General features: G+C 41.7%; 1 protein-coding gene across 1 annotated transcript in view; it reads right to left on the reverse strand.

The window, feature by feature from the left end:
- The window catches only part of slc30a6 (solute carrier family 30 member 6), a 118,138-nt gene that overhangs the window by 16,689 nt on the left and 73,949 nt on the right, over positions 1-27,500 (reverse strand). The window contains exons 11-14 of the mRNA XM_039784696.1: positions 14,108-14,227; positions 12,448-12,550; positions 12,297-12,344; positions 9,694-9,898 (exon numbers count right to left, since the gene is read on the reverse strand). Coding sequence (XP_039640630.1) covers positions 9,694-9,898; positions 12,297-12,344; positions 12,448-12,550; positions 14,108-14,227 — 476 coding nt within the window. The remainder of the gene's footprint in view (positions 1-9,693; positions 9,899-12,296; positions 12,345-12,447; positions 12,551-14,107; positions 14,228-27,500) is intronic.

Raw genomic sequence — 27,500 nt, forward strand, 5'->3', positions numbered from 1 at the left:
ACCCAGTCACTGCATTGCTAGAGAGAGAGGAGAGAGAGAGGGGAGAGAGGAGAGAGAGGGGGAGGGGAGGGAGAGGGGAGAGAGAGGGAGAGAGAGAGAGGGAGAGAGAGATGGGGGAGAGAGGGTGATTGTTATTAATAGGGTTATAGAGGATTGTTTTGATTTTAACAGCTGATTCTTCTTCTCTGATTCCGGACTTTTAGCGTGTATAGAGCCAGCATATCTCCACCAGACTCCATGTAAATAATCAGGACTTTTAGCGTGTATAGAGCCAGCATATCTCCACCAGACTCCATGTAAATAATCAGTACTTTTAGCGTGTATAGAGCCAGCATATCTCCACCAGACTCCATGTAAATAATCAGGACTTTTAGTGTGTATAGAGCCAGCATATCTCCACCAGACTCCATGTAAATAATCAGGACTTTTAGCGTGTATAGAGCCAGCATATCTCCACATGTAAGTGGGTGAATTAAGGGTTTATTTCAACCAAACCAGAGTGGTGATTGTTGGAACAGTGGAAAGATGAACCAAGACGGCTTTTGATAGTTTTATTTAGTTTCTGTCGACTTTGAATGAAGTGTGTTTTACATTTTATAAAATCACTGATTATTTACATGGAGTCTGGTGGAGTTTGGTGATGGTGATTTCGGGGCTGTTGGTCCCATCAGCCACACAGACACGCAACAGTTACCCTTTAACAGGTATGTATTATTAATACAAATATGAAATCTCTTTTTTGAATCAACTCCGACTGGATTTGACTGTTGGGTGATGCGATGGCGAGGCTTCTCCTCCAACAGTTGGTTAAATAAACGCCACGATGACTCGCCAACCTTCCCCGCCACACGTGTGACCTCAACACACAGCCGCTAACGTCTAATCCCCGACCTTAAAACTCAGGTCCTCATTTCATCCTCATTTGCTAATTTTAACATCCTCATGGGAACATTCAGACCTCAGAAGGACAGAACAGAGACACGCACACACACGCACAAAGACACACACACACACACACGCACAAAGACACACACAAACACGCACAAAGACACACACACCACAATAAAGACACACACACACACAAAGACACACACACACACAAAGACACACACCGCACTACTAAAATTACATCACAGACAGACACACACACACATTAAAGACACAGACACACACACTGTAATAGACACACACACACACACATACGACATTAAAGACACACACACACACACACGCTTATAATCACCATAGACACACACACACAGACCACAAACACATTACACACACACACACAGACACACACACATCAACACACACAAAAATGATACACACACATAATAACAAAATACACACACTACAAAAGCACGCACAAAACACACACATCAAAACACCCCCCACAACATCACATCATCAATATAACCACAATATCATCATCATGCGACCCATATATCATCATCATACAGACCCACACATCAATCACCACACAAATATCAAACAACAATCAAATAAAAGAGACCTACATATCATCATCATCATCTCCACAACCACAAATCATATACCACGCCCATACCATCAATCACATCATCACACACACCACACCACACAACACAACACACACACACCATCACACATCATCATCACAGATTACACATCATCATCATCATCATATCATCATCATCACCAAACAACCATATCATCACATCATCATCATCATCATCATCACAGACAACACACTATCATCATCATCATCATCATCATCATCATCACAGCCCAAATAAATCAACCCATCATCATCATCATCATCATCATCATCCATACTCATCAGCATATCATCATCATCTCATCCTCCCAGTTATATCATCATCATCATCATCATCTCATCATCATCTCATCTCTCATCATCACAATCATCATCATCATCATCATCTCATCCCATATCATCATCATCATCATCATCTCATCATCCATCATCATCATCATCTCACACCCATCATCATCATCACATCTACCCATCATCAACATCATCATCATCATCATCACAAGATCCATTATCACCCCACACAGTTACCACCTTATCATCATCATCATCACATACAGATAACCCCAGACAGACCTAATATACATCATCACTATCATACCCATAATTATAACATCATCATCATCGACAGACATCATCATCATCAATACATCACATAGAAATAATATCATCATCATAATCCACATAATCAATTAATGCACCATCCTATCATCATCATCATCATCATCATCATCACATCATCATCATCACAACTCATCATCATCATCATCATCATCATCATCATCATCACACACACATACAATATCAACATCATCATCAGATCATCACTCATCATCATCAGCAGTCCTACCCCCCCCCATAACATATCATCATCACCAGCAGTCCATCATCATCATCATCATCATCAGCACCAGACACAATCATCATCATCATCATCACACACACACACACACACACACACCCCCACACCACACCACCCCCAGTACCAGCACACACACACACACCCACACCCACACCCCCTCCCCCCCCCCGACACACACCCCCCCCCCCACCCCCCCCCCCCCCCCCCCACCCACCAATACACACTACACACACCACCCCACACCCCAATCCACCACACACACTATCCACCACAAACACAACCACCCCAAAACACACACCCACCCAAACACACACACCACACCCCCCCACACACACACCACAAAAGAATAGACACACACACACACAAGAGACCCATAAGACACATAACCGACCAAATGAACAGGGCACACACACACAAACACAATACACACACAGAGACACACACACACACAAGACACACACACACACACAGACACACACACACACACACACACACACACACACACACACACACACACACACACACACACACATAGTCCCTCTGTGGTAGGAGTGGAATAGAGGGGTTGATACGTGACAGCTGCGTCTGTTAGTAGGGTGGAACTCAACAGTGTGTAATCTAGTAAGCATTTAACATCAACACAACAACAACATCAACACAAAAACATCAACACAACACAACATAAATAAACATCAACAACATAACACAACAACATCAACAAAACAACATCAACAAAAATCAACATAACAACAACACAACACAATAACACAACACAACACAACAACACAACACAAAACATACAACACAACATCAACACAACACAACAACATCAACACAACACAACATAACACACAACTCGGCACTGAGTAACATGAATACCAACAACAAAGAGGCACAGGACCGAGTAACACAGACCTCTGATCCACCTGTAGTCAGTGGAGGTACTTCACACACACACACACACACACACACACACACACACACACACACACACACACACACACACACACACACACACACACACACACACCGCATCAAACATAGACTTTACACACACACACACAAACCGGACATAGACTTCTCCACAACACACACACACACACACACACAACACATACACTATCAAACATAGACACACAGACACAGACTCTTCACACACACACACACATTTATTAAACATAGATCGCTTTACACACACACATACATACACACACACACACACACACACAAACTATCAAACAAACACCACATAAGACACAGACTTTTTCACACACACACACACACACACACACACACACACACACACACACACACACACACATACATATCAAACATAGACACACATAGACATAGACTTTTACACACACACACACACTAACATTATAACACAGACTTCTTCACACACACACACACACACATACACTACACACACATACACACACTATCAAACAACACACAACACAGACATAGACTCTTTCTACACACACACACACACACACACACACACACACACACACACACACAACAACATTATCAAACACAGACTTCTTTCACACACACACATAGATAAACTCACACACACATAACAGATAAATTTTACACACACACACTCTTCTACATAAATACACACACACACACACACACACACACTACTATTACACACACGCTTTACACACACACACACATTACATTCTTTACACACACATTACACACACATATTACTACTGACGTTCACACACACATTAGAGACGCTCACACAAAACAACAGAGACGCTCTTACACACACACACAACACAGACGCTCTCACACACACACACACACACACACAGACGCTCTCACACACACACTTTCACATAAACACACACACTCTTCACACACACACACATCTCTACACACACACACTTACACACACACACACTACCTCTCACACACACACACACACACACACTTTCTCACACACACACACACACACTTTCTCTCACACACACACACAGACGCTCTCACACACACACACATAAGAGACGCTCTCACACACACACACACACACACAGACGCTCTCTCACAACACACACTCTCTCACCACACACACTCTTCTCACACACACACACTTCTCTACACACACACACACACACACACACACAGACGCCTCACACACACACACACAGACGGGTCTCACACACACACACACACACACACTCTCTCACACACACACACACACACACACACACACACACACACACACACACACACACACACACACACACACACACACACACACACACACACACACACACACACAGACACACGTTTGGCCTTTTCACCCTCAAGTGTTACAGATCGCTGTTTCCTATGAGTTTAAATAATAATTAAAACTATTTAATTATGTAAAAAGTGAAGAAAAGGCAGCACATCTCAGGTTCCCTCTGAACATCAGCCTAATTAAATAAGTGAAATGAGAATATTTGGTTCTTTTCGTCACTTTTTGGACCACGCCTGATGGATTTTGGGTTTAGCACTCCACCCGAGAAGCTCCATCCTCTATTTCTGTTTATATTTAATGATTTACTTCAGGACCCAAAAAGCTTTTTTCTTATTTCACAATGAACTACTTTTGTGTCATTTAAATGTTTCCTGTTCATATTCCTTCGTATGTTATTCTTTCATTCACACATATTCCTTACTGTGGCCGATAATTCCTCTCGAGAGCAGCTTATGATTAGCTTATGATGATGAAGAGCATTAGCTTATGATGATGAAGAGCTGCTGTTCTCAGGGACTAGTGGTGATACTGGTGAGTGAGCGATGGTACCACCTCTCACTGTTCAGGTGCTTCTCACACGACAGCAACGGCCGACAGTTCGATTCCCGGCCTGAGGGAGCTTTGGTGCATGAAAGATTTCTGTCTGTCTGTCTGTCTGTCTGTCTGTCTCTCTCTGTCTGTCTGTCTCTCTCTCTGTCTGTTTCTCTCTGTCTGTCTGTCTCTCTCTCTCTGTCTGTTTCTCTCTGTCTGTCTGTCTCTCTCTCTCTGTCTGTTTCTCTCTTCTCTCTCTCTCTCTCTGTCTCTTTCTCTGTCTGTCTCTCTCTCTTTCTGTCTCTCTCTGTCTCTCTCTCTCTGTCTCTCTCTCTGTCTGTCTCTATCTCTCTCTTTCTGTCTCTCTCTCTTTCTGTCTCTCTCTATCTGTCTGTCTCTCTCTATCTGTCTCTCTCTATCTGTCTCTGTCTGTCTGTCTGTCTGTCTCTCTCTGTCTCTCTCTGTCTGTCTGTCTGTCTGTCTCTGTCTGTCTGTCTGTCTGTCTCTATCTCTCTGTCTCTGTCCGTCTGTCTCTCTCAATTCAATTCAAAGAGGCTTTATTAGCATGACCATATTGACACACAGTATTGCTAAAGCACATAAACAGGGAAACTCTCTCTCTGTCTGTCTGTCTCTCCCTCCCTCTCTGTGTCTCTCTCTCTGTCTGTCTCTCTCTCCCTCTTTATCTGTCTCTCTCTCTAATAAGGACAAAACTAGTCCCTCTTATCCATTCAAAATAAAGCCTACCTAAGAAGCCACACAGTGATTGAAACGGCTGTATTAACCGACAACAGTTCATTTAAATTAGCGACAATTAATAATTAATATTCCATTCTGAGAGCAGAGTGTTTCTGCAAAGAGACAGGCAGATGTTAGTGTGTGTGTGTGTGTGTGTGTGTGTGTGTATGTGTGTGTGTTTCTAGGAACCTCAGTCGCCCCCTGAAAGCCAGCTGGCCTTGTTTGCCCTTGCTACTACAACAACAACAACAACAACAACAACAACAACAACAACAACAACAACAACAACGCAGACAATGACAACTCGACACATACAACAGCAACAACAACAGTGTTCCCTCCAAAAACTGGAGAAAAAGAGAGAGAGAAAGAGACAGAGAGAGAGACAGAGAGACAGAGAGCAACAGAGAGAGAGACAGAGAGAGAGAGACAGAGAGAGAGAGAGACAGAGAGAAACAGAGAGAGAGAGAGAGAGAGAGAGAGACAGAGAGAGAGACAGAGAGAGAGACAGAGAGCAACAGAGAGAGAGAGAGAGAGAGAGAGACAGAGAGCAACAGAGCGACAGACAGAGAGAGAGACAGAGAGAGAGACAGAGAGCAACAGAGAGAGAGACAGAGAGAGAGAGAGAGAGAGAGAGAGAGAGACAGAGAGAGAGAGAGACAGAGAGAGAGAGAACAACATAGAGAGAGCGACAGAGAGAGACAGACAGAGAGAGAGAGAAGGAGACAGAGAGACAGAGAGAGAGAGACAGAGAGCAACACAGAGAGAGAGACAGAGAGAGAGAGAGAGAGAGCAACACAGAGAGAGAGACAGACAGAGAGAATATTTCCGCATGAATGACTTGTTCTTTCTTCTCGTCTGGGTGAACAAATCGCTGCGGATTGTCACTACGAACCAACGAATGACCGAGAGGGGGGAGAAAGAAAGAAAGAAAGGAGGGAAGGAAGGAGGGAAGGAAGGAAGGAAGGAGGGAGGGAAAGGGAAGGAAGGAGGGAGAAATGCAGAAACCAATACAGAGACGAAAAAAACAAAACTAACTAACTAGCAGGACGGCAGAAAGAAGCAATGATGGAGAGACAAAAAACAACAACAGGATGTGTGGCCGGGTTGGTTCAGCGGGTAGAGCTGGGCGCACATATACTGAGAGGCTTGTTCCTCGACGCTTTCCTGCATGTCTCCCCCCACCCCCATCTTTCTCTCTCTCCCCCCTTCCTCACCTAGCTGTCCTATCGGGGTCCCTCCGAAAAGCTGTTAGTAGCTTATTTTGGGGGTTTAGTGATACATTGATGACTGTTGAAATGAACGTGTAAGCGTAAAAAAAAGGCAGAAAAGCCAAAAAAAAACAATCTTAAATTAAAAAAAGAAACAGGATCAAGATGGAGAGATGAAGAAAGCTGTGAATCGATTTGAAATGCATGAATGATTTCTTTTCTTGGGGGGGGGGGATTTCCCTCCCTAAAGCAGAATAGCTACTTGCACACTTCAAACACTGAGGGCCTGATTTACTAACACTAGCGCAGTTTATGGGAGTTCGGTAATAGCGCACGCTACGCTTCCACAGTTTGCGTAGTATTTATCAACCCTGACGCCCATCAGCCAATCAGCGTCTTTCTCCGCCCACTAGACCGTAGATGGCGCTGCAGCAAAGCGGTACTGTTGCTATGATACGGCTGAGTGCAGACTGAGATATTCCCACTGCTGATGCTATGACTGTTTGAAATGATCCTGATGCTAATATTTGTAATGTAGCGAGGAGTTTAACAACTGCTGGAATGGGATGTGAACGCTGAGTCGGAGATTCAATTTCATCTTTGATTTCCTCCAGTAACTCTAATATTGCTATGTTATATTATTATTATTATTATAATAATATTATGGCTGCTTGATCTGTAAAGCTAAATGATGTTGTGTTCACTGACAAAGTGTGATTCTCGTGTTAAAACATATTTTCAGCCTCGCCTACAGTACAGGCCAAAAGTTGGGACACACCTTCTCATTCAATGCGTTTCCTTTTTATTTTCATGACTATTTACATTGTAGATTCTCACTGAAGGCATCAAAACTATGAATGAACACATATGGAATTGTACTTAACAAAAAAGTGTGAAATAACTGAAAACATGTCTTATTATTTTAGATTTTCCCAAGTAGCCACCGTTTGCTTTTTTTTATTAATAAGGGAAAAACTTCCACTAATGAACCCTGACAAAGCACACCTGTGAAGGTAAAACCATTTCAGGTGACTACCTCATGAAGCTCATTGAGAGAACACCAAGGGTTTGCAGAGTTATCAAAAAAAGCAAAGGGTGGCTACTTTGAAGAATCTAAAATATAAGACATGTTTTCAGTTCTTTTAATTTCACACTTTTTTGTTAAGTACATAATTCCATATGTGTTCATTCATAGTTTTGATGCCTTCAGTGAGAATCTACAACGTAAATAGTCATGAAAATAAAAAGGAAACTCATTGAATGAGAAGGTGTGTCCAAACTTTTGGCCTGTACTGTGTGTATATGTGTTATGTTGTGTTGTGTGTATGTTTGTTAGTTAGTTAGTTGATGTAGAAGACGTTGGGTGCACTTCTGTATTTGTCTTCATTGTTGTACAGCTTTGATGTTAGTATTTTGGTAAAAAGTGTTAAGACCCCAGGGAGAATAGCTGCTGCTTAATGGAGTAGCTAATGGGGATCTAAATAATAAACAATAAACAAACACATGACAAACTTCAGGTTCAGGCTGTGTTATATGTGGCAGCTAAAGGCTAAAATAAAATCCTAATTAATTTGTTTTCAGCTCGTTAGAAAAAGGTTTTTTGAATCCATGTATCATTCGTTCATTTGTTTTTCAAAATGAAACCAAAAAAAAAGGCAAATTATGACTTGTTTTCTCAATACGCATTTCCAAAAGCAAAATGAAAAAGGATGACTCATTTATCCAATTACCGAATTTTGTACTCAAATGAAAAAAAATAATAAAAAACTCATTCACACACACAGAGACACACAGACACAGACACACACACACACACACACCAACACATGCAGACACGCACACACACAAATACACACACACACAGACATGCACACACACACACACACACACACACTCACACAGACAGATACACACACACCAACACATGCAGACACACACACACAAATACACATGCACACACACACACACACACACACACACAGACAGACACACACACACACACACACACAGGCAGGCAGACACACACACACACAGACAGACACGCAGAAACAAGCACACACACGCAGACACACACACACACAGGCAGGCAGACACACACACAGACAGACACATGCAGACACACACACAAGCAGACACACACACGCACGCACGCACACACACACACACACACACACACATACACACACACACACAGACAGATACACACACTCACACCAACACATGCAGACACACACACACACAGATACACACAAGCACGCAGGCAGGCACACACACACACACACACACACACACACACACACACACACACACACACACAGACACACACACACACACAGAGATGCACATACGCAGACACACACACAGACACACACACACAAGCAGACACACACACACAAGCAGACAGACACACACAGATACACACAAGCACGCAGGCAGGCACACACACACACACACACAGACACACACACACACACACACAGACACACACACACACACAGAGAGATGCACATACGCAGACACACACACACACACGCAGACAGACAAACACATACACACAAGCACACACACACACGCAGACACATACACACACAGACAGACACACGCACACACGCAGACACACACACACAAACCAATGAGCGAATAATACACAGATGTGCTCCAGATGTGTAAAATGTTGAGATGTAGAAACGTACCAGAGACCCGAAGCCCACGGTCCAGAAGTGCTCGTTTCGAACCTCCAAAACTCCTTCCAGAGTTGACACCTGATTGGACACAAAGAGGAGCCGTTAACCAATAGGAATCAACAGGTCATTCAAACTTTACATGCAGTCAAAAATTAGAACAAGCAAAGAAAGAGAAAGAAAGAAAGACATGACCGTCCAAAATTATGTGAAACTGCATTATTTTCTCTTTGAGTTTTGGCGCCTAAATCTTTCGCCAAAACTTTCTCAAACGTTTCGCATCTGAATTATTTATTTTTTTATTTTTTTATTTGATTTTTCAATGTTTTTGACCATTTTCTCCACCCTTGCTTCAGATGTTTTTAGCCTTTTTTTTTTTATTTTTTTGTAGATTTTTGAAACAATTTTTGTTAACAATTCTTTTTATTTCATGTGTATTCAACGTACCTAATAATATATTGATCAATAGTGTATTTATTTAAAAATAGAGAATGTTATACTTACAGTACAGGCCAAAAGTTTGGACACACCTTCTCATTCAATGCGTTTCCTTTTTATTATCATTTGAAGATAGTTCATTTCGAGGCTACACAAGTCCATGAATGAACACATATGGAATTATGTACTTAACAAAAAGTATGAAATAACTGAAAACATGTCTTATATTTTAGATTCCTCAAAGTAGCCACCCTTTGCTTTTTATTAATAAGGTAAAAACTTCCACTAATGAACCCTGACAAAGCACACCTGTGAAGGTAAAACCATTTCAGGTGACTACCTCATGAAGCTCATTGAGAGAACACCAAGGGTTTGCAGAGTTATCAAAAAAAGCAAAGGGTGGCTACTATGAAGAATCTAAAATATAAGACATGTTTTCAGTTATTTCACACTTTTTTGTTAAGTACATAATTCCACATGTGTTCATTCATAGTTTTGATGCCTTCAGTGAGAATCTACAATGTAAATAGTCATGAAAATAAAAAGGAAACACATTGAATGAGAAGGTGTGTCCAAACTTTTGGCCTGTACTGTATATATATGAAATCATGTGAAATTGCATAGTTTTTTCTCCTTAAAGCGTACGTAAATGCAACCTATAGGGTCTTTTTGTGAATGTACCCGAGTCAAACTTTAGATTAAAAGCATATTTAGGAAGGAAGCGCCACTTTTAAGATTCACCGTATTCTCCTTTTTCGGTCAAATGGCCTTTTTGAATGGGAGTGCTAGGGGCGCTCTCATGCTAGCCTCAAAATAGCTCTTTTTAAACCACTAAGAAGGTTCGAAACAACATGAGACTTTACTCCAAGTATCACCAGGAGCTCTACACCTTAACGAAAGCATTGACAACATTGGTTGTGTACCCAGAGTTTACTGAAAAAGGGTAAACTCACCGTAGCTCTGATTGTTTCCAGCCGCTACCACCTCGGCAGTCAAAACGAGTCAATATCAAAACCAGTAGCCCCAGATTTGGTAGATCCCTTGTGCACCGGTGTAGTTAAGGTGTAGAGCTCCTGGTGATACTTGGAGTTAAGTCTCATGTTGTTTCGAGCCTTCTTAGTGGTTTAAAAAGAGCTATTTTGAGGCTAGCATAAAAGTGCCCCTAGCTCTCCCATTCAAAAAGGCCATTTGACCCAAAAACGAGAATATGGTAAATCTTAAAAGTGGCGATTCGGTCCTAAATATGCTTTTAAATTAAAGTTTGACTCGGGGTACATTCCCAAAAAGACCCCTAGGTTGCATTTTGGCGAGAGCTACGCTTTAAAAAAACGTGCACTTTTCTTGAGTTTTTGGCGCCTAAATCTTTCGCGTCGGAAGTATTTTTAAGATCGGAGGTCTGGAACGATTGGCGATAAAAAAAAAAAACTACATTTAATCATGTTTTTTCTGAATAAGTCAGCAAGGAAAGAAAGGAAAACTAAACTTGCATATCTGGTTTTCTCAGAGGCATCCCTCCCCCGCTCTGCCATCGGGATGATCTCTGACCAATACAAGCTCTGTTTCACCATCTAAACCACACCCATGTGTGTGTGTAGTGTGTAGTGTGTGTCTGTCTTTCTGTGTGTATGTGTGTGTGTGCAGTGCTGTACTGTCTTTCTGTGTGTGTGTAGTTGTGTGTGTGTGTACTGTCTGTCTGTCTTCGGCATGCAGTGTGTGTGTGTGTAGGTCTGTCTGTCTGTCTCTGTGTATGTGTGTGTGTGTCTGTCTGTCGTCTTCAGGAGGTGTGTGTGTCGTAGTGTGTAGTGTGTTCTGCGTCAGGTGTGTGTGTTGTGTGTGTGTCTGTCTGTCTGTCTTCCAGTATGTGTGTGTATGTGTGTAGGCAGGTGTGTGTGTCTGTGCCTGTGTGTGTGTGTGTAGTGTACATGTGTGTGTGTGTGTGCTGCCACTAGGGTGCGTCTAGATTTCTAGGCTAAAGATATACAACAGTGAATAAAAAAAAAAACAGCGACCAATAGAAAAGAAGCTCGTTGAACCCTCTCACCTCTCGCAGCAGTTTGTCCAGCTGGCCGATGACGTGCGACGGCGTTGTCTGTGAGCGAGAGAACAGAAACAGATCACCGATTGGCTTCCTAAAGCGCCCGAGGGTCAGGCGGGAACTTCGGCACCAGGACAGGAAGTGGAGCTCTTCTCACCTGCAGCAGAACTTTGCCGCTGTAGACGCTCATCGGATACATGGTGCCGAAGGTCATGAGGGCGATGGCCACCGCTGACGCTGTGTCCACCGCGTTATAGTTACTGAGCACAGACAGACAGACAGACAGACAGACAGACAGACACAGAGACACACACACACACAGACACACACACACACACACAGAGACACACACACACACACACAGACACACACACAAACACACACACACAGACACACACACACACACACAGAGACACACACACACACAAGAACACACACACACACACACAGCACACACACACACACACACACACACACACACACACACACACACACACACACACACACACACACACACAGACACACACACACACACACACACACAGACACACACACACACACACACACATCACATACACAGACAGACAGACAGAGACACACAGACAGACAGACAAGATGACACACACACACACAGACACACAACAGACAGACACACACACACACACCACATACACATCATCAACACACACACACACACACACAGACACATCAACATCATCATCATCAATCACACACACACACACACAATCACACAATACATCACACACAACATCACACACAATCAATATCATAATCATCAACATCACACACACATCATCACATCATCATCATCATCATCATCATTATCACATCATACACATCATCACATCACACAGACATCATCATCATCATCATCATCATCATCAGACAGACAGATGATCAGACAGACAGATTACATATCAGACAGACAGACATACAGACAGACAGATAGATCATTACAACATCATCATCATCACTCACCACAGACAGATGATTATCATCATCATCACAGACAGATCATAGACAGACACAATCATCATCATCATCACCGACCGACAGACAGACAGACAGACACACACACACAGATCAGACAGATCATCACAGACAGACAGACAGACGACAGACAACAGCACAGATAACACACACACATCATCACAGACACACCACACAACAGACAGATAATCATACAGACACACATCACAGACAGATAGATTATCACACATCACATAATAACACACACAGACAGACAGACACATAAAAAAACATCACAACACACATCATCATCATATCATATCATATCACATCAATCAATATATACAAACAAACAATACATCACATATCATCATCATCATATCATATCAATATCACATATCACATATCATCATCATCATCATCTATCATCATCATCATCATCATCATCATCATATATCATCATCAATATCATCATCATCTCATCAATAAGAGACATCATCATCAACACACAGAGACACCACATATCACACATCACATCATCATCATCATCACACACAGAAGACAGATTATGACACACCGATGCACACATCATCAACACCATCATCATCAGACACACATCAACACACACCATTGAAACATCACACACAAAAACATGGGAAAATAGGTTGGAAAAAAACAGTGGTTACCCTTTAAGAGCTGTTTAAAATTATTGTAGACCAAGAAGACAATCCTTCAGCGAAGTTAAGACTTTTTAAAGGCCTATAATTTAGATTTTTAGACTTTTTAAGACCCAGCAGAAACCCTGGAGAGAGAGACTGAGTCCTTACTTGATTTCTATGAGCATGTAGGTGATGCAGAGGGAGAGAGCGCCGGCCATGTTGATCAGGACAAAGGGGTTCATACGAGGCAGCAGCACACTGCTCAGACCGGGAATGATGCCACACAAACTGTACACACACACACACACACACACACACACACACACACACACACACACACACACACACACACACACACACACACACACACACACACACACACACACACACACACACACACACACACACACACACACACACACACAAGAAACATTAGTGCACAGGATCACCACCAGATTTTAAATCAACAACAAATGTTTTCAAATAGGATAAAAACTGGATTAAATCATGAAGAAAAACCGCAAGAATTAAGAAACATAAATCACAAAAATAATGCTTTTGAAAAGTCCAAAAGTACTTTTTTTTGTTTTTTTTTAAAATGAGCATAAATTCAACACACATTCTTATAAACAAATACATAAAAGCCCATCAACAAAATATATTAAAGATCTGACTATGAGAGATATTAAACGTGCTCTTTTTAATTTATATTTGCCGTTGAAGTGAAAGAAGCAGATGGATTCATGTTGTTCCTGGAGAAAGATGGTTAAAAGATCAATAAAAAAGGACTTTTGTTTCTGTTATTAACTATTATTATAAAACAAATAGCTAAAATCTAGCAATCTGATTGGTTCATAGCCATGATACATATACAACTGCTGTTATTCTACTTCCTTTGCGCCATAAGTACATCTGAGAAACAAGTGTCTCTCATAGCTTTCTCACTTACACTTTGGGCCTCAAAAAGACCAAAAAAAGTCAGCAACAAAGTTCCTTAGTCATCATGCAAAAAAAAAGCCCCAAAAATGTGACAAAAAAGCAACAAAAATGCAGTAAAAGGCGACAAAATTGTCTAAAAAAACAACAACAAAAACGTTAGAAAAAATGTCTTGGGGAAAAAGTGGTAAAAACATTTAAAAAAAAGCATCAAACACGTCAAAAAAAGCGTCTAAAGCATCGAAAAAGCACAAAAAACATCAGCAAAGGCAGTAAAAATGACATAAAAGGCATAAAACAATGTAAAAACACCAGCCACAAATGTCATACACATACAGTACAGGCCAAAAGTTTGGACACAACTTCTCATTCAATGTGTTTCCTTTTTATTTTCATGACTATTTACATTGTAGATTCTCACTGAAGGCATCAAAACTATGAATGAACACATATGGAATTATGTACTTAACAAAAAAGTGCGAAATAACTGAGAACATGTCTTATATTTTAGATTCTTCAAAGTAGCCACCCTTTGCTTTTTTATTAATAAGGGAAATAATTCCACTAATGAACCCTGACAAAGCACACCTGTGAAGGTAAAACCATTTCAGGTGACTACCTCATGAAGCTCATTGAGAGAACACCAAGGGTTTGCAGAGTTATCACAAAAAGCAAAGGGTGGCTACTTTGAAGAATCTAAAATATAAGACATGTTTTCAGTTATTTCACACTTTTTTGTTAAGTACATAATTCCATATGTGTTCATTCATAGTTTTGATGCCTTCAGTGAGAATCTACAATGTAAATAGTCATGAAAATAAAGAAACACATTGAATGAGAAGGTGTATCCAAACTTTTGGCCTGTACTGTATGTACATACAGACAATACACATTTTGTTAAATCCACTGAGTTGCCAGTTTATTAGCTACAACTAGCTCAAATAAGTGTACCCTAAAACAACAATCTTGATACTGGATGTGAAAAGAAGGAAATGGTTCTAACATTGCTCTTTAGATGTGTGTGAATGTCCCACACCAGGAGTAATTTATATAGTTATATTGTATAGTGATCCATTATCTGTTCAACAACATGTTCTATTAAAGAAAAGATAGAAAATAAATAGTTTCGTGTGCTGTAAAGTGGTTAGAAAATATGAAATCGGCTAAAATCGTTATCGGCCGGCCTAACTCAAAGAAAATCAGAAATCAGAATCGGCCGCGAAAGCTGTTAATCGGTGCATCTCTACTTATGATAATTTTGGAGGCTGCGGTTTGTGCTGCTGTGAAATTAAATGTACGTTACGCAGGTTCACTTAGACTCAAAAACAGATGAATCTGCAAGCTTTTTTTTTTTTTTTTAAGTGTTTGATGCTTCTTTTTTTTAATGTTTTTGCCACTTTTTCCTCCAGACATTTTTGGCATTTTTTCCAACGTTTTTGTTGTTGTTTTTTTAGACTATTTTGTCGCCTTTTACTGCTTTTTTGTTGCTTTTTTGTCACATTTTTGGGGCTTTTTTTTGCATGATGACTAAGGAACTTTGTTCCTGACTTTTTTTTGGTCTTTTTGAGGCCCAAAGTGTAAGTGAGAAAGCTATGAGAGACACTTGTTTCTCAGATGTACTTATGGCGCAAAGGAAGTAGAATAACAGCACTTGTATATGTATCACGGCTATGAACCAATCAGATTGCTAGATTTTAGCTATTTGTTTTATAATAATAGTTAATAACAGAAAAAAAACGTCCTTTTTTTATTGATCTTTTAACCATCTTTCTCCAGGAACAACATGAATCCATCTGCTTCTTTCACTTCAACAGCAAATATAAATTAAAAAGAGCACGTTTAATATCTCTCATAGTCAGATCTTTAATATATTTTGTTGATGGGCTTTTATGAATTTGTTTATAAGAATGTGTGTTGAATTTATGCTCATTTAAAAAAATAAAAAATATTGTGTTTCACTTGCTCTGGCAGATTTCCAGCTGGTAACAACCTGGATGGACAAATCTCAACCATATCTTTGTTTTATTACACTTCTGTTTTTAACGTTCAGACAATAGTTTCTACTCTACATGAGTCAACCGAGCCCAGAAAAATAACTAGAAGGGAACTCGGAGGAGTGCAGACCTCCGGAGAGGCCATGCTCTGTCACGATGTTATCAAAAGTTAAAAATAATGTGTGCATCTGGCCAGTGATTTGGATTAAGTCCCAAATTGAATGGGTCCTTTTTCGGCTTCTGCTACACCCTTCCACGAAGTTTCATGGAAATCTGGCTCCCCCCCCCCTGCTTTTTTTTCTCTCTCTCTCTCTCTCTCTCTCTCTCTCTCTCTCTCTCTCTCTCTCTCTCTCTCTCTCTCTCTCTAAGCTGTAGCCTCCCTGTGTTTACGTTTGTCTTTAGGATTAGGCCTTTAACCCGATCACACAGTCATAATGGACTTTCGGGGACTTGAACAGCAGTTGATGGGATCATTGTTGTTTTGTTTCATGTCGTGTTGTTCTAAGACAGCAGCCTAAGCTCCAACTAACCTCTGCAACAACATTATGGGATGGATCCCTTCAGAGATAGACCTTTAAAACCTCTTTGAGACCTTTCTTGTTTAACCAGAAACAGCTCTGAAGTCGCCAGAGCTAAACCCACCAGACTCCATTTAAAAAACAGTACTTTCAGCGTGTATAGAGCCAACATATTCTCACATGTAAATCAGTAAACTATGTGTTTATTATTATTATTTGGACATTCTTCAGCGTGTCTGCAGAAGATAACAAGTTTGCAATATGCAACTCCTGCAAGGAGACAGTAGGGCGTGGAGGGACCACACCAAAAACCACATTTTTGTAGTGTGATATTGGATGTGAGAAGAAGGAAATGGTTCTAACGTTGCTCTTTAGATGTGTGTGAATGTCCCACACCAGGAGTCATTTATATAGTTCTATTATATAGTGATCCATTATCTGTTCAACAACATGTTCTATGAAAGAAAAGATAGAAAATAAATATGTGCGTGTGCTGTAAAGTGGTTAGAAAATATGAAATCTGCTAAAATCTGTATCGGCCGGCCTAACTGAAAAGAAAATTGGGAATCGGAATCGGCCTAGAAAGCTGTAATCGGTGCATCTCTAGTTGTGATGGTTGGAAAAGTGGAAAGACAACCCAAAAGTTTCTGTCGACTTTGAATGAAGTGTACTCTACGATGCTAAAATGACTGATTATCTACATGGAGTCTGGTGGGTTTAGCGAATGCGATTTCGTGGATGTTTTTATGTTTAAAAAAAAAAAGGATCTTACTCTTTAACAGAAAGGTCGACCTCCTTAGAAATCCTTTCCATAATGTAATCAGACACTTTGAATAATAATCTGAGTCTGTCAGCGGCAGAACGAGCACTTTTGTGAAGGTAAATACAAGCTGGACTATTAACTTATATTGTAGTGGTAGATTTGTTTTTGTAATCAGACAAAACCGAACTGAAAACCTCCAAAGTCGATTCATATTTGAATTAAACACAGCAGCTTGTCTATCTGCTCCCTCCCCCCGCCTCCTTTAACCCGATCACACCGTCATAATGGACTTTAGGAGACTTTCGAGCAGTTGATGGGATCATTGTTGTTTGTTATGTTGTTCTAAGACAGCAGTCTGAGCTCCAACTAACCTCTGCAAACATCCTGCCTCAACAACAGACAAAAAAAACTCTGAAAAAGGGACAAAATGTCGGAAAAAAGTGACAAAAATGTCGGAAAAAGCTTCAAAAAGGTGGAAAAAAACACCGGGAAAAAGCGACAAAAGCTTCATACGGTTTAAATTTTAACGAAGACCAAAACTGAGACAAAGATTTGCATGGCCAACGGGAAGACAACACAAGGGTTAAGGGCTTTTCACACGGGGGAGATTGTCGCGAAATTCATTTTCAATGAGAGCGGGCAGGTAGGGCGTACACACACACACACACACACACACACACACACACACACACACACACACACACACACACACACACACACACACACACAGGGTTACTTTTGTCCAAAATTTAATTGGCATCAACTTTTCACCTGCCTTAACTCTCTCCTGATGTCCTCGGGTCAAATTTGACCCATTTTTTGTCTAAAAGTTTCTACATCTGAAATTTGAAGTTTTCTTTCAACCCAAATTGTCAAAAATAATAACGTGGATGTTTCCCTACAACGCTCTTCACAAGTTAAATGAACGATCAGTTCACTACCTTTCGTCGAATTTGGGGTGTTTTAGTCAATTTCGTATCATTTGAAGAAAAGAATTGGTGAAAGAACTTTGAAAAAAGTGACAAAAATATAACAAGAACAAAAAAAACGTCAAAAGCGCAGAAAAACTAAAATCAACAAAGTGACAAAATGTCGGAAAAAGCTTCAAAAACGTGGTAAAAAAATATGGTGATATAGAGAAAATCAAAAATCACGATATTTTTGACCAAACACCTCGATATCGATACTGCAACGATACTGTAGTGTTGACTATCGGTGCTTTCACAACATATTTACACAATGGAGAGTTTAGATAAATAATCACCAGTAATGTGGATATAATGACTAAGTGGGTAAAGGTGAATAATAGAACAGTTACAGCAGTCTGGTAAGTTGAGGAAATTTACTGTAATGCAGCCTTTAAAACCAGGAAAAGACACTTATGTCATATCACGATATCCAAAATCTAAGACGATATCTAGTCTCATATCACGATATATCGATATAATATCGATATATCGCCCAGCTCTACGCGAGCTACGCGCAAATCGATGAACAAGAGACTGATTCTTCTGTTTGTGAGTTCACAGTTCTCTACCAGGACGTAGACTGGATTCATCAGGTAACGTCCGTATTTATGACTATGCTAATTTAGCTAATTTTAGCTATCAACGATAACAGTCTGTGTGTAAGGAAAGACTAGTACTGCCACTATATATACAGTGCCTTGCGAAAGTATTCGGCCCCCTTGAACGTTTCGACCTTTTGCCACATTTCAGGCCTCAAACATAAAGATATAAAACTGTAATTTTTTGTGAAGAATCAGCAACAAGTGGGTCCCAATTATGAAGTGGAACGAAATTCATTGGCTATTTCAAACTTTTTTAACAAATAAAAAACTGAAAAAGTGGGCGTGCAAAATTATTCAGCCCCTTTACTTTCAGTGCAGCAAACTCTCTCCAGAAGTTCAGTGAGGATCTCTGAATGATCCAATGTTGACCTAAATGACTAATGATGATAAATAGCATCCAGCTGTGTGTAATCAAGTCTCCGTATAAATGCACCTGCTCTGTGATAGTCTCAGAGGTCCGTGTAAAGCGCAGAGAGCATCATGAAGAACAAGGAACACACCAGGCAGGTCCGAGATACTGTTGTGGAGAAGTTTAAAGCCGGATTTGGATACAAAAAGATTTCCCAAGCTTTAAACATCCCAAGGAGCACTGTGCAAGCAATAATATTGAAATGGAAGGAGTATCCGACCACTACAAATTCACGAAGACCCGGGCCGTCCCTCTAAACTTTCAGCTCATACAATGAGAAGACTGATCAGAGATGCAGCCAAGAGGCCCATGATCACTCTGGATGAACTGCAGAGATCTACAGCTGAGGCGGGAGACTCTGTCCATAGGACAACAATCAGTCGTATACTGCACAAATCTGGCCTTTATGGAAGAGTGGCAAGAAGAAAGCCATTTCTTAAAGATATCCATAAAAAGTATCGTTTAAAGTTTGCCAAAAGCCACCTGGGAGACACACCAAACATGTGGAAGAAGGTGCTGTGGTCAGATGAAACCAAAATCGAACTTTTTGGCAACAATGCAAAACGTTATGTTTGGCGTAAAAGCAACACAGCTCATCACCCTGAACACACCATCCCCACTGTCAAACATGGTGGTGGCAGCATCATGGTTTGGGCCTGCTTTTCTTCAGCAGGGACAGGGAAGATGGTTAAAATTGATGGGAAGATGGATGGAGCCAAATACAGGACCATTCTGGAAGAAAACCTGATGGAGTCTGCAAAAGACCCGAGACTGGGACGGAGATTTGTCTTCCAACAAGACAATGATCCAAAACATAAAGCAAAATCTACAATCTACAATATCTACAATATATACAATATATATATATATATATATATATATATATATATATATATATATATATATATATATATATACAGTGCCCCTAGTATTCGCCCTTGAACTTTTCGACCTTTTGCCACATTTCAGGCCAAACATAAAGATATAAAACTGTAATTTTTTGTGAAGAATCAACAACAAGTGGTTCCCAATTATGAAGTGGAACGAAATTTATTGGATATTTCAAACCTTTTAAACAAATAAAAACTGAAATATTGGGGTGCAAAATTATTCAGCCCCCTTAAGTTAATACTTTGTACCACTTGCGCCTTTTGCGCGATTACAGCTGTAAGTCGCTTGGGGTATGTCTCTATCAGTTTTGCACATCGAGAGACTGACATTTTTGCCCATTCCTCCTTGCAAAACAGCTCGAGCTCAGTGAGGTTGGATGGAGAGCGTTTGTGAACAGCAGTTTTCAGTTCTTTCCACAGATTCTGATTGGATTCAGGTCTGGACTTTGACTTGGCCATTCTAACACCTGGATATGTTTATTTGTGAACCATTCCATTGTAGATTTTTTGCTTTATGTTTTGGATCATTGTCTTGTTGGAAGACAAATCTCCGTCCCAGTCTCGGTCTTTTGCAGACTCCATCAGGTTTTCCTTCCAGAATGGTCCTGATCTGTGTTCTCCATCCATCTTCCCATCAATTTTAACCATCTTCCCTGTCCCTGCTGAAGAAAAGAGGCCCGCCCAAACCCATGATGCTGCTACCACCATGTTTGCGTGGGGATGGTGGGTGTTCGGGGGTGATGGGTTGTGTTGCTTTACGCCAAACATAACGTTTTGCATTGTTGCCAAAAGTTTTTTTTGGTTTCATCTGACCACAGCACCTTCTTCCACATGTTTGTTGTGTCTCCCAGGTGGCTTTTGGCAAACTTTAAACGACACTTTTATGGATATCTTTAAGAAATGGCTCTTCTTACTTGCCACTCTTCCATAAAGGCCAGATTGTGTACTGACCTATGACGGAATTGTTGTCCTATGGACAGAGTCTCCCACCTCAGCTGTAGATCTCTGCAGTTCATCCAGAGTGATCATGGGCCTCTTCGCTGCATCTCTGATCAGTCTTCTCATTGTATGAGCTGAAAGTTTAGAGGCACGGCAGATCTTGTTTTGTAGTGGTCTGATACTCCTTCCATTTCAATATTATCCGCACAGTGCTCCTTGGGATGTTTAAAGCAGGGAAATCTTTTGTATCCAAATCGGCTACTTTCCTCACAACAGTATCCGGACCTGCGTGTGTTCCTTCGTTCTTCATGATGCTCTCTAGCGCACACGACCTCTGAGACTATCCACAGAGCAGGTGCATAAAATGGAGACTTGATTACACACAGCTGATCTATTTATCATCTATTAGTCATTTAGGTCGATCTTCACAGATCCTCACTGAACTTCTGGAGAGAGTTTGCTGCACTGAAAGTAAAGGGCTGAATAATTTTGCGCTTTCACTTTTCACTTGTTAAAAAGTTTGAAATAGCCAATGAATTTCGTTCCACTTCAGAATTGGGACCGACTTGTTGTTGATTCTTCACAAAAATTACTGTTTTATCTTTTGTTTGAGGCCTGAAATGTGGCAAAAGGTTGAAACGTTCAAGGGGGCCGAATACTTTCGCAAGGCACTGTATGTATGTATGTATGTATGTATGTATGTATGTATGTATGTATCTATCCATCTGTCTGTCTGTCTGTCTGTCTGTCTGTCTATGTATGTATGTATGTATGTATCTATCCATCTGTCTATCTATCTGTCTGTCTGTCTGTCTGTCTGTCTGTATGTATGTATCCATCTGTCTATCTATCTATCTATCTGTCTGTCTGTCTGTCTGTCTGTCTGTCTGTCTGTCTGTCTGTCTGTCCATCTATCTAAAAGAGGAGAGTGGAGAGTTGGAGATGAGATTGACAATCCCAGTGATCCCATAATCCCTCTTGATGCATTGATATAATGATATCTAACCATGTGAGAGTATGTGCTGTGTGTGTGTGTGTGTGTCTGTGTGTGTGTGTGTGAGAGAGTGTGTGTGTGTGTGTGCTGTGTGTGTGTGTGTGTGGTGTGTGTGTGTGTGTGTGTGTGTGTGTGTGTGTCTGTGTGTGTGTGTGTGAGTGTGTGTGTGTGTGTGCTGTGTGTGTGTGTGTGTGTCGCGTGTGTGTGTGTGTGTGTGTGTGTGTGGTGTGTGTGTGTGTGCTGTGTGTGTGCTGTGTGTGTGCTCTGTGTGTGTGCTCTGTGTGTGTGTGCTCTGTGTGTGTGCACGTGTGTGTGTGTGTGTGTGTGTGTGTGTGTGTGTGTGCTGTGTGTGTGTGTGTGTGTGTGTGTGCTGTGTGTGTGTGTGTGTGCTGTGTGTGTGTGTGTGTGTGTGTGTGTGTGTGTGTGTGCTGTGTGTGTTGTGTGTAGTGTGTGTGCTGTGTGTGCTGTGTGTAGTGTGTGTGTGTGTGTGCTGTGTGTGTGTGTGTGTGTGTGTGTGTGTGTGCTGTGTGTGTGCTGTGTGTGTGTGTGTGTGTGTGTGTGCTGTGTGTGTGTGTGTGTGCGTGCGTGCTGTGTGCTGTGTGTGTGTGTGTGTGTGTGTGAGAGTGTGTGTGTGTGTGCTGTGTGTGTGTGTGTGTGTGTTAACCCAGACACGTTGCAGAAAGACAGCGATGGATTAAAGCCGAAAAGGCAAACAAACACTGCGATACTCGGCTCTGTTGGCTCCACACCGAACATTTGATCACACTCTTTACACTCTCAGACTCTAGATCTAAACGTCTTCGTTAACCGCTCGATGAATTTTATTATTTAGGAGAAATGTTTGTTGTGACCGATCGGTCTCCCTCGAGTCGGTCCAAAAAGTGTCTCAGAACACACCGAAGAGACGAGACCTGATACGTCTCCGTAGCAGCGGGCGCTGCTGCTCTGTGTGAAAACCAGAAATGAAAGCCGGCAGCTGATTGGACGAACGCGTCACATGGGGTCTGGTTTCTCCGGAAATTCAAAGCCAGACTGTCATGGCGGCTCGTTGAGAATACGATATCATATCGGACTAAAATAGTTCACCGAGAAAACATGTTACTGGAAACATCTGTCTCTGTGTGTGTGTGTCTGTGTGTGTGTGTGTCTGTGTGTGTGTCTCTGTGTGTGTGTCTGTGTGTGTGTGTGTCTGTGTGTGTGTGTGTGTGTGTGTGTGTCTGTCTCTGTGTGTGTGTCTCTGTGTGTGTCTCTGTGTGTGTCTCTGTGTGTGTCTGGGTGTGTGTCTGTGTGTGTGTGTGTCTCTGTCTCTCTGTGTGTGTGTCTGTGTGTGTGTGTCTCTGTCTCTCTGTGTGTGTGTCTCTGTGTGTCTCTGTGTGTGTGTGTTTGTGCATGTCTGTGTTTCTGTGTGTATCTCTGTGTGTGTGTGTGTCTCTGTCTCTGTGTGTGTGTCTCTGTGTGTGTGTCTGTGTGTGTGTCACTGTGTGTGTCTCTGTGTTTGTGTGTCTCTCTGTGTGTGTGTGTGTCTCTCTGTGTGTGTCTCTGTGTGTGTGTGTGTGTGTGTCTGTCTGTGTATGTGTGTGTCTGTGTGTGTGTCTCTGTCTCTTTGTGTGTGTCTGTGTGTTTCTCTCTGTGTGTTTGTGTGTGTGTGTTTGTGTGTGTGTGTGTGTGTGTGTGTCTGTGTGTGTCTCTCTGTGTGTGTGTCTCTCTGTGTGTGTGTGTCTCTGTGCGTAGTGTGTCTGTGTCTCTGTGTGTGTGTGTCTCTGTGCGTGTGTGTCTGTGTCTCTGTGTGTGTGTGTGTGTGTGTGTGTCTCTGTGTGTGTGTCTCTGTGTGTGTGTGTGTCTGTGTGTGTGTGTGTGTGTGTGTGTCGGTTCTGTGCATGTGTGTCTGTGTGTGTGTGTCTCTGTGTGTGTCTGTGTGTGTGTGTCTGTGTGTGTGTCTGTGTGTGTGTCTGTGTGTGTGTGTCTGTGTGTGTGTCTCTGTGTGTGTGTCTCTGTGTGTGTCTTTTTCATCAGATTCTGAGAGACTCTAGTCACGCTCATCCCGCTCCCAGTTTCCTGGTTAGCTCTCCACCAATCAGATGGGTCATTTGAGTCAGACTGCCGGCAGTGCCCGTCCCCCCAGCCGATTATACACGTCAAAATCAGCGGGACACACCGAACAGACTCGAGTCACCGACCTCGCCAGACTGTCCCACGGCCGACTATCGGCTCGGTGCATCGGCGCCTTAACACAAAAACTGACCAAAATCTGACGAAAACGAAGGTAAAACATATAAAAACACTTTGATTTCCTTACGTTTAAAAGTAATGTGAAAAGGATAACAATCAGCATCGGATACATTTCTCTTTCCTTCTGTGCCGCACACAGTTTCTTTAAATATCTTCTTCCTCCATCAACCTCACACACAAAGAGACATATACAAAAAACACCAACAAAACCCCCCACATACAGATACATGAGGGACAGATACATGCACACATACATCACAAAGATACATATGTCACACACACAGAGACAGAGACACAGACAGACACAGACAGAGACACACACACACACAGAGACACACACCACACACACACACACCACACACAGCACACACACACACACACACACCACACACCACACACACACACACACACAGACACACACACACACAGGGACACACACACAGGAGACACACACAGATGAGAGAGAGAGAGGAGAGAGAGAGAGAGAGGAGAGAGGGAGAGAGAGAGAGAGAGAGAGAGGACGAGAGAGAGAGAGAGAGAGAGAGAGAGAGAGAGAGAGAGAGGGAAAGAGAGAGAGAGAGAGAGAGAGAGAGAGAGAGAGAGGGAGAGAGAGAGAGAGAGGGAGAGAGAGAGAGAGAAGAGAGAGAGAGAGAGAGAGAGAGAGAGGACTCTGGCTTCTGGCTGGTGAGGCCGACAGAGCAGCAGGCTTTATATAACCCAGTTGGCCCCCAGACCCAGTCGGGGTTAAGTAGGGACAGACTATTACAACACAAACAGTAACACAGACACACATTTCATGAACACACACTGAGGCATGAAGGCATACAGAGCATCACACACACACACACACACACACACACACACACACACACACACACACACACACACACACACACACACACACACACACACACACACACACACACACACACACACACACGAAACTAGGCTGGGACGTCCTGTTCATTTCTGCCCTCTGAGCCAATCACAGCACAGTTCTGCTGCTGCACAACTCTCCAGGCTGTCGCCCCGAGTAACCTGCACCGACTGAGCTGCTGACTGTGTGTGTGTGTGTGTGTGTGTGTGTGTGTGTGTGTGTGTGTGTGTGTGTGTGTGTGTGTGTACATCTTGTACTTTATCCACTTCAGATGTGGGAACACACAGCGGGATGTAATATTCATCACAGCAGCATCAGTCTGCTTTCGAAGTCGGTCTGAATGTAAAGATGCAAAAGGACTTAATGATTTTCTCTTTGCCTCGACTATTGTTTATCAGAGAGGAAATACATATTGCTATTATTGTGTTGTGTTGTACGATCGCGTGGTATAATTAGCCGTATTGTATATCATTGATGCACTGATGCAAATATCTCATCAGCCAATCAGGAGGCAGCAACTCAGCAGATAACAGCAACAAGATAGGGTCAAGAGGTTCAACTGCTGTTTAGAAATACTCATAAAATGCAATTTAAAGTCCAAGTTGACTTACGGAAATTTCTAATTTTGTCCAACAAACAAAATCCAAACATACTCAGACAAAATTCATTTAGACAAATTAAACCAACAGTTATTCATATTAGAGAAACTGGAAAATATGCTTACAAAATGACAGTTCACCTCCAAAAACACATTTCATTTCTCTTACGTGTAGATCCAGATACTTTTGGTGGGAGTTGCACAGTGTTGGAGATATCGAGCGTAGAGATGTCTGCCTTCTCTCCAATATACAGTCCCTCCAGAAAAATGTGATTATGCGATCGCATAATTCAACACATAATCAGCCAAAGTCTGCATATTTATGGGGGTGCACTTTCAAAATATGCAGGGCTTGCATGATTTCATAATCCCCCGCATTTTCGTTGCAAAAAAGTCCCATAATATATCTTAGCAGAAAGTTGAAAAATGTTAAGTTTACTTCACACAAGAGCAGCCATTTCCCCCTGTTGCCATGGGAACGTTATGAAGTGACGTAATGAAGTGACGTAATGAAGTGACGTAATTACGCGACGTGAACATCATCGAAAAGCAGGTTGTTGGAGGAATCACTTTTTTATCAACACAGTCACACACACACACACACACACACACACACACACACACACACACACACACACACACACACACACACACACACACACACACAGAGAGAGACACAAACACACAGAGACATACACAGACACACACACACACACACAGAGAAACACAAACACACACAGAGACACACACACACACACACACACATACACACACACACACACACACACACACACACACACACACACACACACAGAGAGAGAGACACAAACACACACAGAGACAC

Source organism: Perca fluviatilis, chromosome 19, assembly GCF_010015445.1.
Source record: "Perca fluviatilis chromosome 19, GENO_Pfluv_1.0, whole genome shotgun sequence".
In the NCBI taxonomy this organism is placed as follows: Eukaryota; Metazoa; Chordata; class Actinopteri; order Perciformes; family Percidae; genus Perca; species Perca fluviatilis.